The 15,038-nt window shown below is 39.5% G+C and overlaps 1 protein-coding gene across 6 annotated transcripts in view; it reads right to left on the bottom strand.

The window, feature by feature from the left end:
• ZNF536 (zinc finger protein 536) overlaps nucleotides 1-15,038 on the bottom strand; it is a 724,961-nt gene that overhangs the window by 312,076 nt on the left and 397,847 nt on the right. For all 6 annotated transcript variants that reach the window (XM_069966233.1, XM_069966232.1, XM_069966231.1 and 3 more), the window contains one exon: nucleotides 1,452-3,614. In XM_069966233.1, coding sequence (XP_069822334.1) covers nucleotides 1,452-3,612 — 2,161 coding nt within the window. In that variant the 5' untranslated portion in view covers nucleotides 3,613-3,614. The remainder of the gene's footprint in view (nucleotides 1-1,451; nucleotides 3,615-15,038) is intronic.

Raw genomic sequence — 15,038 nt, 5'->3', positions numbered from 1 at the left:
TTACTCTAGTGGTACTGCGGGTATACCCTTTGGATGTTGCCTATTTGGTCATTGACCATCAGCTATGGTGTAGTCCTCATGCTGCCCAATAGATATTAGACAGATAGGTATGAGATAAAGAGTTAGAAGAATGGATGGATGGCCAATTAGAAAACAGAAATACCGCCATAGCTTCCTCTATGTTGTTTGTGGTATTACAACTTGGTTCCATTCTCTTTTAGTAGAACTGAGCTGCACTACCACATCCAAGCTTTGGAGGAGAGTGGCGCTGTTTCTGGAAAAAGACAGCTATGTATTTGTAATGCTGGATAACCCCTTTAATTTTTACATGGTTATATTTGTGAAATGTAGAAAGTCTTTTCCACTGTTCTCAGTCCCTGTTCACTATGAGTAATGTAGCAGAATATTCCCTTTATTATTTGGAAAGCATTGTCATCTACTGAGGTTCCCTATGGGTAACATAATCGGTTGGGGGCCCACTGAGACTCACTCGCCCCCCCTAGGCTGAACCCGCAGCTACGCCCCTGCTTTACGTCCATTGTCGTTAAGGGGTTAAAAGCTCCCTTACGGGATTTATATATACAATCATTAGATTACATATACTGGTCAATGCTATGCATAGAATTGATCAGTATTATTGACAATCTGCCTATCTACCTGAGGGCAGACTCTATGAGAAGATTGCTGATCCGACATGACAGAGGTAAATATTATACCCCCGGTCGTAAGGAAAAGTGATAGATAACCCTGCAGCATTACTTCTTCTGTCAGTCGCCATGATTGCTGCGCGTTCACGGCTACCTGTCATTATCCCCAGCTCCTGGGACACTGTGTCACACTGAAGCAGCCCTGCACACATTAAAACCCAATTCACAGTCAGGAACATGTATATACATTCCTACTGCACAGGGCATCAGCAGTAGTAAGGTATATATACGTATTGTAAACATGAAGGGGTTAATACATTTATAAAGCATCTGGTGCCATTAAATGTATGGACTGCTGTAAAGATACCTGTCAATAAAGGCAACACTAGTGTTGTCTCTAAAATGAGAATTTGTGTGTCTTTATTACCATCAGAGAACAAAAACATAAAGAATTATAAAGAATTGATATAGTATATTTAAGTTGGGCATGTCCTAATTTGTTATTTTTACATGTTTTCATAAGTTATACAAGATAAGAAACACATGGCTACATTTTTCAAATGAACAGCGCCTCATCTGTCTATAGGCTGTGTCTGGTATTGCAGCAGAGCTATAACAAAGTGAATGATTCTGAACTGAAATACCAGACACAACCTGTGTATTGGTGAGGTGCTGTTTTTAGAAGAAAGTAGCCATGATTATCCTAATTCTGTAAATTAATAGAATTGTGATTTCCTAATAATTTACAGAAGGTTTTGTATTATGCTACAAGCAATTGTACATTACAATAGGTATATTCATTACCTGAAGAAGAGGGTGATGACGGGTGCGGACTATCTTCCTGTGCGCTCCCTGCTTGGGAAAGGGCACCACCTGTTCCGCTCTCTTCAGTGATGTTAGATGATCCAGGAGTGGTAGATCGGCTCATGGACTGAGATTCTTGATCACTCCCTGATCCCCGACGGTCTTCGAGGTTCATATGAATTGTCTCTTCTTCTGTCTTTCTATCTCTTTTGTGAACTCGTGAGTGTACAACAACCTGGTGATAGGTCCTGAAGACTCTACCACAGTCAGGGCATTCAGTCGGCTTATCTTTTACGGACCCGTGCATGTTGTAGTCAAGGCCCTGGTTTAGGCCATGTGACAAGAAGTCTCTAGTGCTTTCTAAAAGTTCAAGTTTGGATGGTGCATCTCTCTGACTGCAAATTTTTGAGCCATGAACTAAATCAGATTGCATTTTCTGTTTAGAGCCATCTGGTCCCACAATCACATACTCCCTCTTTTCTTTGTCAAACAGGACTCCAGCATTTGTAAGGGAATCTTCATGGTTACGCTGGATCTGTTGCTCTTTAGACAGGAAGCTGTGCTCCATAGCCATTCCTCTGGCCATTAGTTGCCAGGCTTGGTAGCTGTTTACAGGATCCATCTCAGCAGCCTTGGCTGCAGCTTGTAATCGTTCTATGCAGCTTGATTTCAAGGGAGGCACTAGGTTGAGAGAACCAAGCAAAGAATGCTTATCGCTTTCAGACATGTTATGGGCCAAGCTAGCAATTGGTGACAGCAGCTTACCAAGAACTTCCTTGTCTTTCAAGTCTCCTTTGTTGTAGATGTGACCATGTTCACTCAAGCTTGCTTTTTCAGATGGCATGAAGCCACTTTGCAAACATGATATATATCTCGAGTAGAGATTTGCATGGGATTCTTGAGAAACACTACTCATGGACACTGGCACCTCGGCCTCACTGGGAGATTTATTCTTTATTGACAGTTTGTTCAGGTGAACTTTCATATGGTTCTTCAAGAACCAAGGCTCCTTGAACCGTCTTCCACAAATTTGACAACAGTGCTCAAAAGAATCCTTGTGTTTTCGCATGTGGCCTTTCAAGAACCAAGCTTGACTGAAGATCTGTCCACACACCTCACAGCGGAACTCGTTGACTGACTGTTCTCCATTTCCACTTGATCCTTGACCTTGTACAGACTCAGCTGTAATGTGAGCTTTCTCAACATGACTAATCAATTCTTCCTCTTGAGAAGCAGCAAAATCGCAAAGAGTGCACTTGTAAGGTTTGTGCAATATTCTGATATGTCTATCAAGTTCCTCTCTTTTCTTAAACTTTCCTTTGCAAAAAGTGCACCTGAATCCAGTTGTGGGAGCTATTGCTTCTTCTTGAACGACAGAAGGTTTGGGAGAAGGTGCCTTGCTGGAAACATCAGACGTACTGTGATTAGGTTGCACGGAGATATGACAATTAGATAACGGAGATTGCTGTAAGTGCTGCTGTTGTGGTTTCACATCAAGTCGAGGTTGAAGAAGGCTGCTTTTCATTTGTTTGTCTCTCAGTATTGCTCTTTCCTCCAATTCATGCAAAAGGCGGTTTTCTTCTCTCACCCTCCCTCGTCCCTTGCCAAGATTACCAAGTTTGTGAGTACGTAGATGAATCTTCAGGTTACCTTTCTGGGCTGCTCTATGGTCACAATATGGACATTTAAAGGGTTTTTCACCAGTGTGAGTACGCATGTGTAGAGATAAAATGCTATTAAAACGGAAACGTTTGCCACAAAGTGGACAAGGGTACTTTCTATTTTTTCTTGCATCATCCTCAATATCACTCATTTGGGACATGATCCCAAGGTTTTGTCCATTTAGAAACTGTTGAAGATCTACTCTTCCATTAAGACCACTATCAACTTCTCGATTCAGTTGGTTGGCTAACAAGGCCATCTGACTGCTGATTGGTTGACTTGTCATTGACACATGACTTTTTTCGTCAATGGGTGCTGCAGACTTGTCCTCAGTTTTTTGACGGTTTTGCAGTTCTGGGAAGGCGTGACTAAGCTGGGATGTGATCTGATGAAGCTTTTGACTCATTGAATACTGGCCATTAAGCAAAGAGTTATTGAGGTGGGTGTCAACGTCAGGCACTGCAGAAGAAACTCCAAGGCACAAACTAGCTTCCTCCATCCCTATAATAAACAAAAAGCACAGGGTGAGTGTTACATTAATGTATTTGAGTGCGCAAGGGAACTCAAACATTGATGTGAGAAAATAGAATGTAAAAATTGGTGATGCACAGTAGTAGTCAAACAGATGAAATCGGTACAATACCAATGACTTCCAGTATTAGGCTGGGTTCACATGCTGTATGACACCGGCCATTCTGTGACTCAGCCGTGTCACAGTACGGCCAGTGTCAGTGGTTTATTCCGGCCGGTACTTCATGTCTGTTGAATTGGGATGTGGGTGCTATTCAATGAATAGCGGCCGCAAAAAAATGACATGTCAGTTTTCCCTGCGGTTCCTAGGACTGCCGGCCAGAGTGTATACTATGTTATACACTCTGGACGGGATCTCATTGACTTCAATGTAATGTATATTTTGAATTAATCATGGCCGGTGTTGCACTTTGCAACAACGGCCTTGATTTATTCAAAATATACTTTGTGTAAACATAGCCTAATACTGTGACTAGTTTAACATATTTAAAAAAAGTAACTACATAATTCAGTATATCAGTATTTTACTACCCTTCTTCTTTCAAGCAGTCAGGCTCATGCAAAAATGAGAGGTCATGTATAAATAGATAAGCTTAATAACATTTTTTGTGATAACAGTCATGTCAGTCACAGAATTTTACAGAATGTTTCCTACAATTATGTTTTCATTAAAAATAGTCTACATTAACAGAGTTGTTGACCTTATGGGTCGGTGGAGGTGGAGGTGGTCAATACATATACCGTCCAACTATGAGTGCCCATTCATATGCCATTTGATCCCTACCCAGTGATCCACTCAGGAATGTCAACAAAACTTCCCAGAAGGCAGATTTAGGGGCATATTTACTGTTCCCTTCCCGAACACCCAGTGAAAGGTCATATGTTTGGAGTTTGTGACTGGTCTAGCTTGATACTGCCACGTAATACAGTATGTTGATAATATATATATTTTACTATCTACAATATACTACACCACACCAAGTTAATGCCACCTATAATAGGATGTTTTTGTGTTGCCAAAATGTACTTAATTTCCTAAATAAAGCCAGAGAAACGGTACATTGTCCTTCATAGCCTCGACCACATTGAGCAGTTAATATACACACATCCAGCACTTAATATACAAATGAAATATAAAACTTATCACTGTTATTTGCAGAGCCCACAGACCGTCTCTGGCATACAATAAAACATGATAATGTTTTGAATAAAAATAAAAGGACAAGCTTTCCAACAATAAAAAGGATTTTGCCTTAGTCAACAAAAAGTGCAGTAATATCTCATTAAGCTGATTAGTATGCTGCTTAGGAACAGTACTAGGTGCTGTAACACATGATTATAATCGTAAAAATCCTTCAGTGTTTGCAAGTAAGCATTAACGAGGTATATTAAATTTTAAGGAGACTGACTAGCGGATCTGCAAAACCTTCAAGATTAGGATTTAACCCTCAAAATATTCATAAAAAAATCTTTATGGGAGCGACATATCAACATGGAGAAAAGAAAACTGTTATTAGACCTGTCATTATCAAACCAATGCTGAGTGCAAATGGGCAGGAAACAGGCAAGGAGTCAACTAAGACCCGAGAATGTGGTGTGGTGACCGCGTCGCTCTCAGGAAGAATTTTAAGACCTTACAAGTGTTTACGGATTACAGATCTTGGCTTAAAGAGGAAAACAAAGCTCTTATTTCTTTATATTTTTTAAAAAGACGAAAAACAAGTCCACAATGATTGGAACTCAGTAGAGCGGCCATTTTGTCACTGATCCCTAACAGGGTGGGATAAATAAGCTCCTGCTTAAAATGGCAGCCATTCCAGGTTAATTTTTTTTACAGAACTTTTTTTCTCCACACAGACACACAGCTGTTTCTCTGGCTAAAGTGCACTTCCTTATTTTTGAATCCAAATACTGAGATAGATTGATATACAACATTCAGTAATTGTTTGCCCTATAGGCCTGGCCTATTTTGGGCCTTCAGGATGATGTTTTACTATGCTTTACAACAGAGAGAAGAAATAGCTAATATGTTGCAAAAATAAATAAATAAATAAATAAATAATTAAATAATATTTTTCCCTTTATGTATACATATGATAGTCATTTTGGTAAAAAGAAATCATAAATTTAATTAGTGGGAGAATAGGAAACCAAAGTAATACTATTGTTGTTTTCTGCATTTGTAAGCCATTCACATGCCTTTATTATTCCGGTTGTTACAACTGCAACAATACCATATTCTTTAGGTGTATTTTTTTTTTAACACAGTGACCTGCACCTAAATAGATGTATGTGTGCTATTAGTGGATGTTCAGGAGCACTTTGCACCTGTCAATAGGGCTAGTTTTTTTTTTTTTTACTACTATGTTGAGACATAAGGGAACTCAGTGTACTAATGCATTATTGTCAGTCAGCAACTAAACTGACATGTACATGGCATTGGCAGGCCTGGGGGGCTTTGTTAGGCCCTCATCCACCATGGCAACCAATCAGTGTCCCATAATGATATCATGAAGCGCCAATGGGTTGAAAAGGGAGTCTCCTCCTCTGCATAACCTAGATGCAGTGATTTCTATTGGCTATGGCATTTAAGGGGTTAAACAGCCAGAATCAGGCTAAAGAGAAAAATGAATTTTAAAGTGTATGTACAATCAGGTACAGCGCTTTAAGTTTTTTATATGAATAGGCCAACACCCGCCTCCAGTGTGACGAAACCAGCAGTGCTGGTTGTTTGGCCAAAACAAAAATTTTCAGAGCTGGAGATGATGTAAACATAAAGTAATTATACTGTACTCATCTCCTCCTCCAGTCGCTCACAGCTGCCACACAGATGCTTCCGGTCCCCTGCTGGTCTAGATTCATACGGGTCTCCGCTAGGACACCACTTCAGCCACTGTTTGGCTGTATAGGCATGTCCTGTGGGGTTGGGACAGCATTCAACCTAAAGAAGTAGAGACCAACAGAGAACTGGGAGCATGGGTGTGACAATTGCAGGGGACTGGAGGAGGTGAGTATAGTATGTTTATTGTTTTTACACCAGCCCTAGCCCAGGAACAAGTTTTCATTTTGCTGGAAATCAGCTACAATGAGTACTATCTTGCTCTGTAGGACTATTAGATGAAAAAGGCAATGCACTGCGAGGAAAATTAACAGGTTTCAGGTTTCTCTACAGATTACACCTGATTGCTACTATGGGGTCCCAGCACAGTGATAAGCAGATTTTTTTGAGGACCCTTCTAACAGAACTGATCTATCCATAGCAGACAACCCCTCCTGTAAGGATAAAACACCACTTATAACAAAGAGTTAATGTGCCCACAGAACAATGCTGGCAGGGCTGAGTGATTAGAATGTAAATAGTTCTCTGACGCTCATAGCTATTTAGCAAAGGTTTGTAGTAAGAGTAATACACTCCTGTTTGGAGACACAGAGCCTCTGAGTATGGAACCTTTTCAGGGTCATTAAACGGCAGTAAACATTATTATAAAAATAAACCACAGATTTCACGCTTACATTTTAGCCCAGAGCCCGGTTTGCTGAGCAAGTACATTTTTTCCCCCCATCTCGTACAATCAGCACTGGTGACATTTGGATATATAAACATATTACATCACTGATATGGCAGGGCTGGGTGAGTGCCTTTATATAACAGATATCGAACGCCCAGGCAGTAAGGCTACAGGGATGAGCGGCCTCGTGTTCATACACTGATGAGCCTTATGATGAAGAATTATTCTTCATAACAATTTAATAGAATATTATACTAAAGAACAAAAAGTCATATAAAAGCTAATGCAAAAAATTAATGATAATATAAATAAAATATGATTATAATAATGTGATAAAATAAAAATAGTAATGATGAGGGTCTGGGAATGAGAGCTCCCCTCATTTTAGATGATTAACAATTATAAAAATAGCAAATAATATAATATTCTCAGGCTGTGTTCACACTAGCGTCTTGATTATTGATAACTGAGCCATGACAGCTACTGTATACTGTACACATCAGAGGGAATCCTCATCGACCTTACTGACTTTAATGCGGTTTGTTGAGCTTTAGGTAATTTTAACAACAAGTAAATACCGGTCTGCAACACTATTCTTGTCAGAAGAAATACCGGAAAATCAGCCACAAACCTGGCTGTCCACACTACTTATATGCACAAATAATAATAATAATTTATCATCATTATCATCATCTATATTATAAAGGTTAATGTCTGCCTTCCTGTCTGTTTGCCATAATCATCCAAACAACTGAACTATTTGGACCCAAATTTGGTTTGTGAGAACATTGGGGAGATTTATCAAACTGGTGTAAAGTACAATTGGCTTAGTTGCCCCTAGCAACCACTCAGATTCCACCTTTCTTTTTTCAAAGAATCTGTGAGGAATGAAAGGTGGAATCGTACTGGTTGCTAGGGGCAACTTAGACAATTCTACTTTACACCAGTATAAATCTCCACCATTGTGTGTCCAGGGAGACTTCTGTAAGAGTCCCAACCTTGTTGGATGTACATAGCAATCACTCGCTGATGTTCTCTGTTATCAGCCATTATCACAGGATCTGCAGAGGATCCATATTTCTACGGTATCCAAAACTTCCAACTTGACAGCTTTTGGTGGCCACTATCAAACATGTCTTTAGCATGGATGTCAAACTGGCGGCTTTGGCTGTCCAGGAATGAAGGGAAATGTAGTTGTGAAAGAGCTTGGGAGCCGCAGTTTGACATCAATGGCCAACAGAAACCAGTCAGAGATTAGCTTTTAGGGTATGTTTATACTGAGTAAATAAGTGGAACATACTCTCCGCTGCGGAATCCCATCTGCCTCAGTGTGGCACTGCTTCTCTATGGGAGGTTGCGGGCTCCGACGCTGCTGCCACTCTCCGCTCATAGAAGTAATATGTCACTTCTTTGAGTGGAGAGCCGGGGCAGGGAAAGAGCACAAGCTCTCCCAAAGACAGGCTATGGGACACTGAGACAGGCGGGATTCCGCAGTGGAAAGTTCCACCACAGAATTATGGCTGATTTACTTTACACCTGGGCACGGTGGGGTGCTTTTTCTAGTAAAAAAAATTATATAAAACAGGAGTGGCCACTTTGTGTCAGGTATATAAAAATAAAGCTCAGTAAAATAATAAAAGATAGAATGGACTCTGTTTCCCTTCTTTTCTGGCTCAAATGTGTAGACTTGTATTATCACTGTGAGTGGCTTTCCTCTGGACTGGCTATTCTAATTGACAGCTGATACTCGGTGACACGGGAAGGGACTTGGATGCAAAGAGTTAACTGTCATCTCTAATTTCAGACAGTTGACGAAATGATCAGTTACCTATAAATAAATCTAATTAAGACAAATCAAACACACAAATTATATGTTGAAGTACTTTAGCTGATCAAGCAAGTTACAAGACGAGGAGTAGAAAAAAAAATCTTTCCGAAATGATTACAAGTCTGGAAACAAAAATGTATTAAAGGGACAGTCACATCTAAAACTAAGTTACTGAACCTTATGTGTGAGAGTCCTATAGTAAATCTAGAGCTTGATAAAAGCTGAAAGATACAGCTTCTGATCAGACACCTTTTTGAGTCTCAAAAGATGAATTTTTACGGGACATACACATGCTCACATGCAAGGATAGTCCAGAGTCTAGACACTTCAATCTTCCCTTTTTTGTGATATACAAAGATGAGATTGGTCATCTGGATAACACATAACAGAAGGTCTGGTTTCACATGGCAGTGTTTTGGTCAGTATTTTACATCCGATTTTTGATAGCTATGAGTGGAACCTACACAGAGGAAAAGTATAATGGAAAGATTTGATCTTTTGTGTTTAAGGCTGGGTTCACACTATGGAGGATATTTATCAAACATGGTGTAAAGTGAAACTGGCTCAGTTGCCCCTAGCAACCAATCAGATTCCACCTTTTTATTCCTCACAGACTCTTTGGAAAATGAAAGGTGGAATCTGATTGGTTGCTAGGGGCAACTGAGCAAGTTTCACTTTACACCATGTTTGATTAATCTCCCCCTATGTTTTTTTTTCATCGATTTTTTGCAAAAAACAGATAAAAACGGATGGAAAACGGATGCAACTGTGTGCATCTGTTTTTCCATTGATGTCCATTATAAAAAAAAACGGATCAAAACGGATATGTTTTTTTTTATGGACACAAAAACGTGGTCGACATTTTAATCCAATGGAAAAACGGATGCACACAGTTGCATCCGTTTTTCCATCCGTTATTTGCAAAATAACGGATGGAAAAAATGGACTGCAAAAACGTAGTGTGAACCCAGCTTAAGACCCTCTCCTGGTCTGGCTGAAAATACTGAATTAAAAAAAAAACAGCCTTACTCATAGTTGAAGCAAGGGCTCTTGAGCCACAGGAAGGCAAACTTAAGTTTTGCACTTGACAGACTATTTATAAACGGGTATGATTAACAGTAGAGTCAAAGAAATAATTTTAGAGGCTATTGATGCCTTTGAATGCATTTCTATATTATATTATTGCATTGTCTTAAAAACCCTGCAACATTACCCTTTTGCAGCCTGCATTTTTTCAATGCACGTTTTTCATACAATGCACATTGCTCTGTTCAGAATGACATAGATCAGAGAAGCTGCCTGATAGCACAGTCTCTAATTTTTCTCCTCCCTGCCTAAGCAATAATCAGTTAAATGAAAAGTCTGGAAAATATACTTACCGGTCCTGGTGCCCACAGCGATGCTTCCCGTTCCAGGAACTTCGCCGGTATTCTCCATCTTACCCTCCTTCAATGTCATGACCTGGCTGATAGATGCCCTGCTCGGCCAGTAGGTGACTGGCGTGGGACACTGCTTCAGTCACTAACTGGCTGAGCGGGCTTTATCCCACCCTTTCCTAAATGGTCATGATATACACTGAATCTGTGAAAAAAAGACATCCGGAGGAGTTCGGGAGTGGGACAAATTGCTCTGGTGCGGCACTGCATGGGCACAGGGTTTCCCCCACCCCCTGCCCACACTCAAGTTTTTGATTTCTCCTTTAAGATCACTCAGTAGAGGAGAAAAAGACTGAGCCTATAGACAGCTTGTCCAGAAGCCTGCAATGTATGTGAAGCTGCTGAAGAAAAGGGGACCTTAAGGTTATTAAAGACCTCCAAAATCTTAATTTGTAGTGCATGGAAAACATAACTAATAATAAATATCTGGATTCTCAGGGGCATTGATACTTTTAAGAGCGAATAACCTGACAGAAGAGCAAAAATTGGAAACTAGGGCCATAAAGACTCACCAGACCCAAAAAGCAGAATAATCACCCTGTAAATTCTACACACTAGTGAAAAGTCTCATGATTGTCAGTTACAATGCTGAGATCAGTTTACTGAATGTCTGCCCTGCTGGAACAAATAGGCCCTTAACCGATAAAAATTAAAAAAAAAATGCAAAACTAAAACTTCTGGGTCACCATGCAGATAACATTGTATCTATGGTTCTTCTGGTGCCAAGCATTTTGCCTCTTTTTTGTTTCCCCGAACATGAAATGTAATGTTAAACGCTCGTATTTCACACAGATCAAAGCCTGATTTATTCGTAAATATTCATAAATGATAACCCAGTGAGACTTCCTTCACCAGGCACCTGTCACATGCAGGAGCTCAGCTACAAATCTCCAAATGAGCGCACAAAATCAATATAAAAATCCAAGCACATAATCAGATATTCTGTTGTGTGGAAATTGGAAGGGATCCAGGATTTGGCTCGACAATGCAGAGGGGGATGCAAGGTTTCTCATGGCGTCCATCATCTTTCCTCATGCTGCTGGTCAGGTCAGCAGATCAAACCTGTTGCCTTTTAATGACACTGACTTCTGGAAAAGAAGCTAAACCGGCCCATACGTTCTTTTTGACCTAAACAGAAAAAAAAACATCTGCTGGTTGACTCATGAGCTGTTTTTGGCGACGATTAACTGAAACAGAGTCTGTTGTGGATCAGTTCTATCCCAGCAGTAGGTGTCACAGGAATAAATAGATGGATTTCATGGGACGCAGACATCATTTGCCAAGCAAAATGCGTCAACACAAACATTTACAAAAATCACACTTTACTCCTTCGGAGCTGGAAAGCTTTGTATCCGGATCTCAGCACGGTGGCCCCGCAGGACTGGAAAGCAGCATTTGTTTCTTCTTAGCAAATATCAGCTATTCTTATAAATCACTATAAAATTACTTATTGGCAGTAGTTTTAATGATAATTTCACAAAAAGTTAAGCAACTTTTTTAGGACATTTTACACATAGTTCTAAAAAAAAGTATTGTTTTAACGTGTGGGAATTAAAGGTAACAGGTAGTGTTGAGCAAACCTGTTAAAATGTTCGGGTTCAGCAACGTTATATGGACACTCATCATTTGTACAAGTTAGATGCTGCCAGGAAAACATGGGTACAGGAATCAAAGAACAAGCATTCAGGTTCGGATAACATTGCCGAACCAGAACATTTTGACAGGTTCATTCAACACTAGTACCAAGTGGTATGGTGTAACTCATATAGTAGTTTTTTTTTCCAGTATTATCAATAAGTGTACAGGAAGCATAGTAAAAAAATGCACATTTGGTTTACTATTAAGGATAGCCAGCAAGGTCTTGCTTGACTCCAGATGTATTTCTACCCAGTGCAGGTTTCATTTGTATGGTGACTATGGTTTACTTTCAGTTACTCAAGATAACCTTCCCCTCTAAATCATTGTCCAATCAACTTACTTGTTACCAATAGCAACCAGACGTTCATTTTGGTAAAGATAATTTACATTAAGTCATTAAAGCTAATGACTGACTGGCCATCAGAGGTCACAAAAACCTGTTCCATGCTGAGTTTTAAACCAGAAATTGTTCTTCCATCTCCCGAGTAGCTTCAACCCAAGTAACAGATCTATCACTGGATTCTACGTCTCGCTGATTGCTTGCAATCATTTTCTAAACGTAATTATTTTCACCAAGGTAAAAACATCATGAGCTGGGATAGGAAATAAAATAAATAAATAAATAAAAAAAAGTAGTCTATGTGAGGATACCAAAGAGGGGGATTACAATAAAACCTAATGAGCTTAGACTCAAGGCAGCTCAAAGCATTATACTTTCAGTGCAACTTTATTTTGACAAAATGTCTGTTTGTGTTACAGAGTAAAAGGGGTATTATAAAAGGCTCATTTCAAAAGGTCAGGCTGAATTTTAAATCTGTAAAAGGGCTTTGCAAGAATTTTACCTTCAGCGTTTCTAAACTCGTTCCACTTATGTCTGAGTGAAGGACACATTCTGAGCTTCCAAAAGTGTTCTTGCATAAATTCTAGACCCCTGGGCCACCTTGTTCTGTCCTTAGACCCCCTAGGTCATAAGAGAATTGTAACAAGGGATTTAGTCTCTACCTTGTGTACAAGTATACATCTGTTTGGGACCCTATATTGCAATAGTCTTTCTTCCTGCTTAGATTTAGGAAACACTTAATGGTATATGTTGAAATGGATTGTGCTCTACAGCATAACAGAAATGTCAAATTAGTACCAAAAGGATTTGGTTACATTAAAAAAAACTCATGGCCTATACTATTGAAGAAGTCTTGGCATTCTGAGTGCACACTTAATGTATATCTAAATGATAAATCTTGGGTGGAATTTCTCTTTGCATCATATTTTACACATATAGTAAGGGATTACCGAAAATAATGCAACAATGCTCCACTTTAAATAGCCAACCATATAAGTAGTAGGTATTGCAGAGCCTTAAAAGGGTTATCTGATGATCAGCTCCAAACCCTCTAACCCCACCTTCCAGCCACAACCTCCTTCTACAGAGTTTTCTACCCAGACATCTTTGGTTCCAATGATATGAAGCCCTTAGTCTGCTGATTCCCCCAATTCTGTGCCTGTTGATGTCCCATAATGAAATTTAAAAATAACGATGTCCAAACACTTGACAGTGTCTTAAAATATAATAGTTTCAAGAGGATGGTGCCCCATATTGTGCCACTGGCAATAGTTGTTGCCCAGATGACAATAGTGAACCACACAGTAAAAGTTACCCCTTTTGTTAAGCAGATTTTTTTCTTATTCTCGTTAACACAGTAGTAAAAAAAATCAGCATTTTCCCCACACAAAAAATGTCCACCACTCCTTTCATTTAGGTAAAAGTATTTCCTTATACTTATACTCACCTAACCCTGGTCCCACTGAGTGAAGCAGCTGAAAGGCCACATTTGACCTGTAAAGTCAGCATCTGGTACAGGTGGCACAATGCAATAACACTGCTGTGTTGCCTGTTCTTAGATGTTAAAGAACTGAATGTGAGCCTGTGACCAGGAGAATAGCAGAGCAGGGATCCTATGGCCGGCACAGAGCACAAGAAGACCAAAAAAATACCCTCAGATTTCCAAGGGTTGTGGGGAGGTCCCAGTCTGCTGAACCCCCTGAATGCTTTTCTCCTTTATGACACCTACATACTGTACTTGAGACCACATATTTGATAACAATAACAATATATAAGGCAAGTCTACCCATTCAAAAGGATTCAGGAAATGTGATCATTCTTCAGATAGATAGATAGATAGATAGATAGATAGATAGATAGATAGATAGATAGATAGATAAGATCAGCAAAATAGGAGAATATTACTTTACCGAAAGAGTAGTAAATTTTTGGAACAAATTTCCAGCAGACGTGGCTGGTAAATCTTTAGTAACTAAATGTAATTATGCCAAGGATAAACATATACTATAGCTAACCTAAGATACACAAACAAAAAACTGAAAAATAAGGGTAGTCTAGATAGACCAGTTTATCTTTTTCTGCCATCAATCTTCCATGTTAATGTTTACCTCTTCAATCTTAACCTTCACCACTTGACTCATGAACCATCATTTTTGTCCCTAAAATGTCACCTCTCTCTGTCAGTACCTTTCAATGATGTGTGTTTATTAATAGCTTTTTAATGCCATGCCTATCCCTCTGACATCTTTGGTGCTGGCAGGTGGGGAATGGATTTCATGTGGTAATGGGGAAAAATGGTGCATACATCATATTGTTGTGTTTTGTATAAGCACTAACCCAATAGGACATTAAGCCCATCGGTGAATCCCTGGTTAATTTAAATGACCAGTTTAAGCCTGTTAATGATGTGAAGCCGGTGAAGCCGATGCACAATGTATATTCTTTCAGAGGATTATGTAAATTACCTTTAATTACCTAATTAATATGCAGACGTTGATATTTCTAGGAAGGGGGTGCTTATATTAATGAGCAATGTATAGGAAACTGACACAACTTAAAACATGGGAGCATGGGACTCAGCTTTATCCATAGAAGTCATTCAGGGACTTCTATGCCAAGTCAGACCGGCCAAACTGATGGTCT

This window comes from Dendropsophus ebraccatus, chromosome 4, assembly GCF_027789765.1.
Source record: "Dendropsophus ebraccatus isolate aDenEbr1 chromosome 4, aDenEbr1.pat, whole genome shotgun sequence".
In the NCBI taxonomy this organism is placed as follows: domain Eukaryota; kingdom Metazoa; phylum Chordata; class Amphibia; order Anura; family Hylidae; genus Dendropsophus; species Dendropsophus ebraccatus.
The sequence above is the reverse complement of the archived record's forward strand: the minus strand, read 5'-3'. Positions and strand labels throughout refer to the sequence as shown.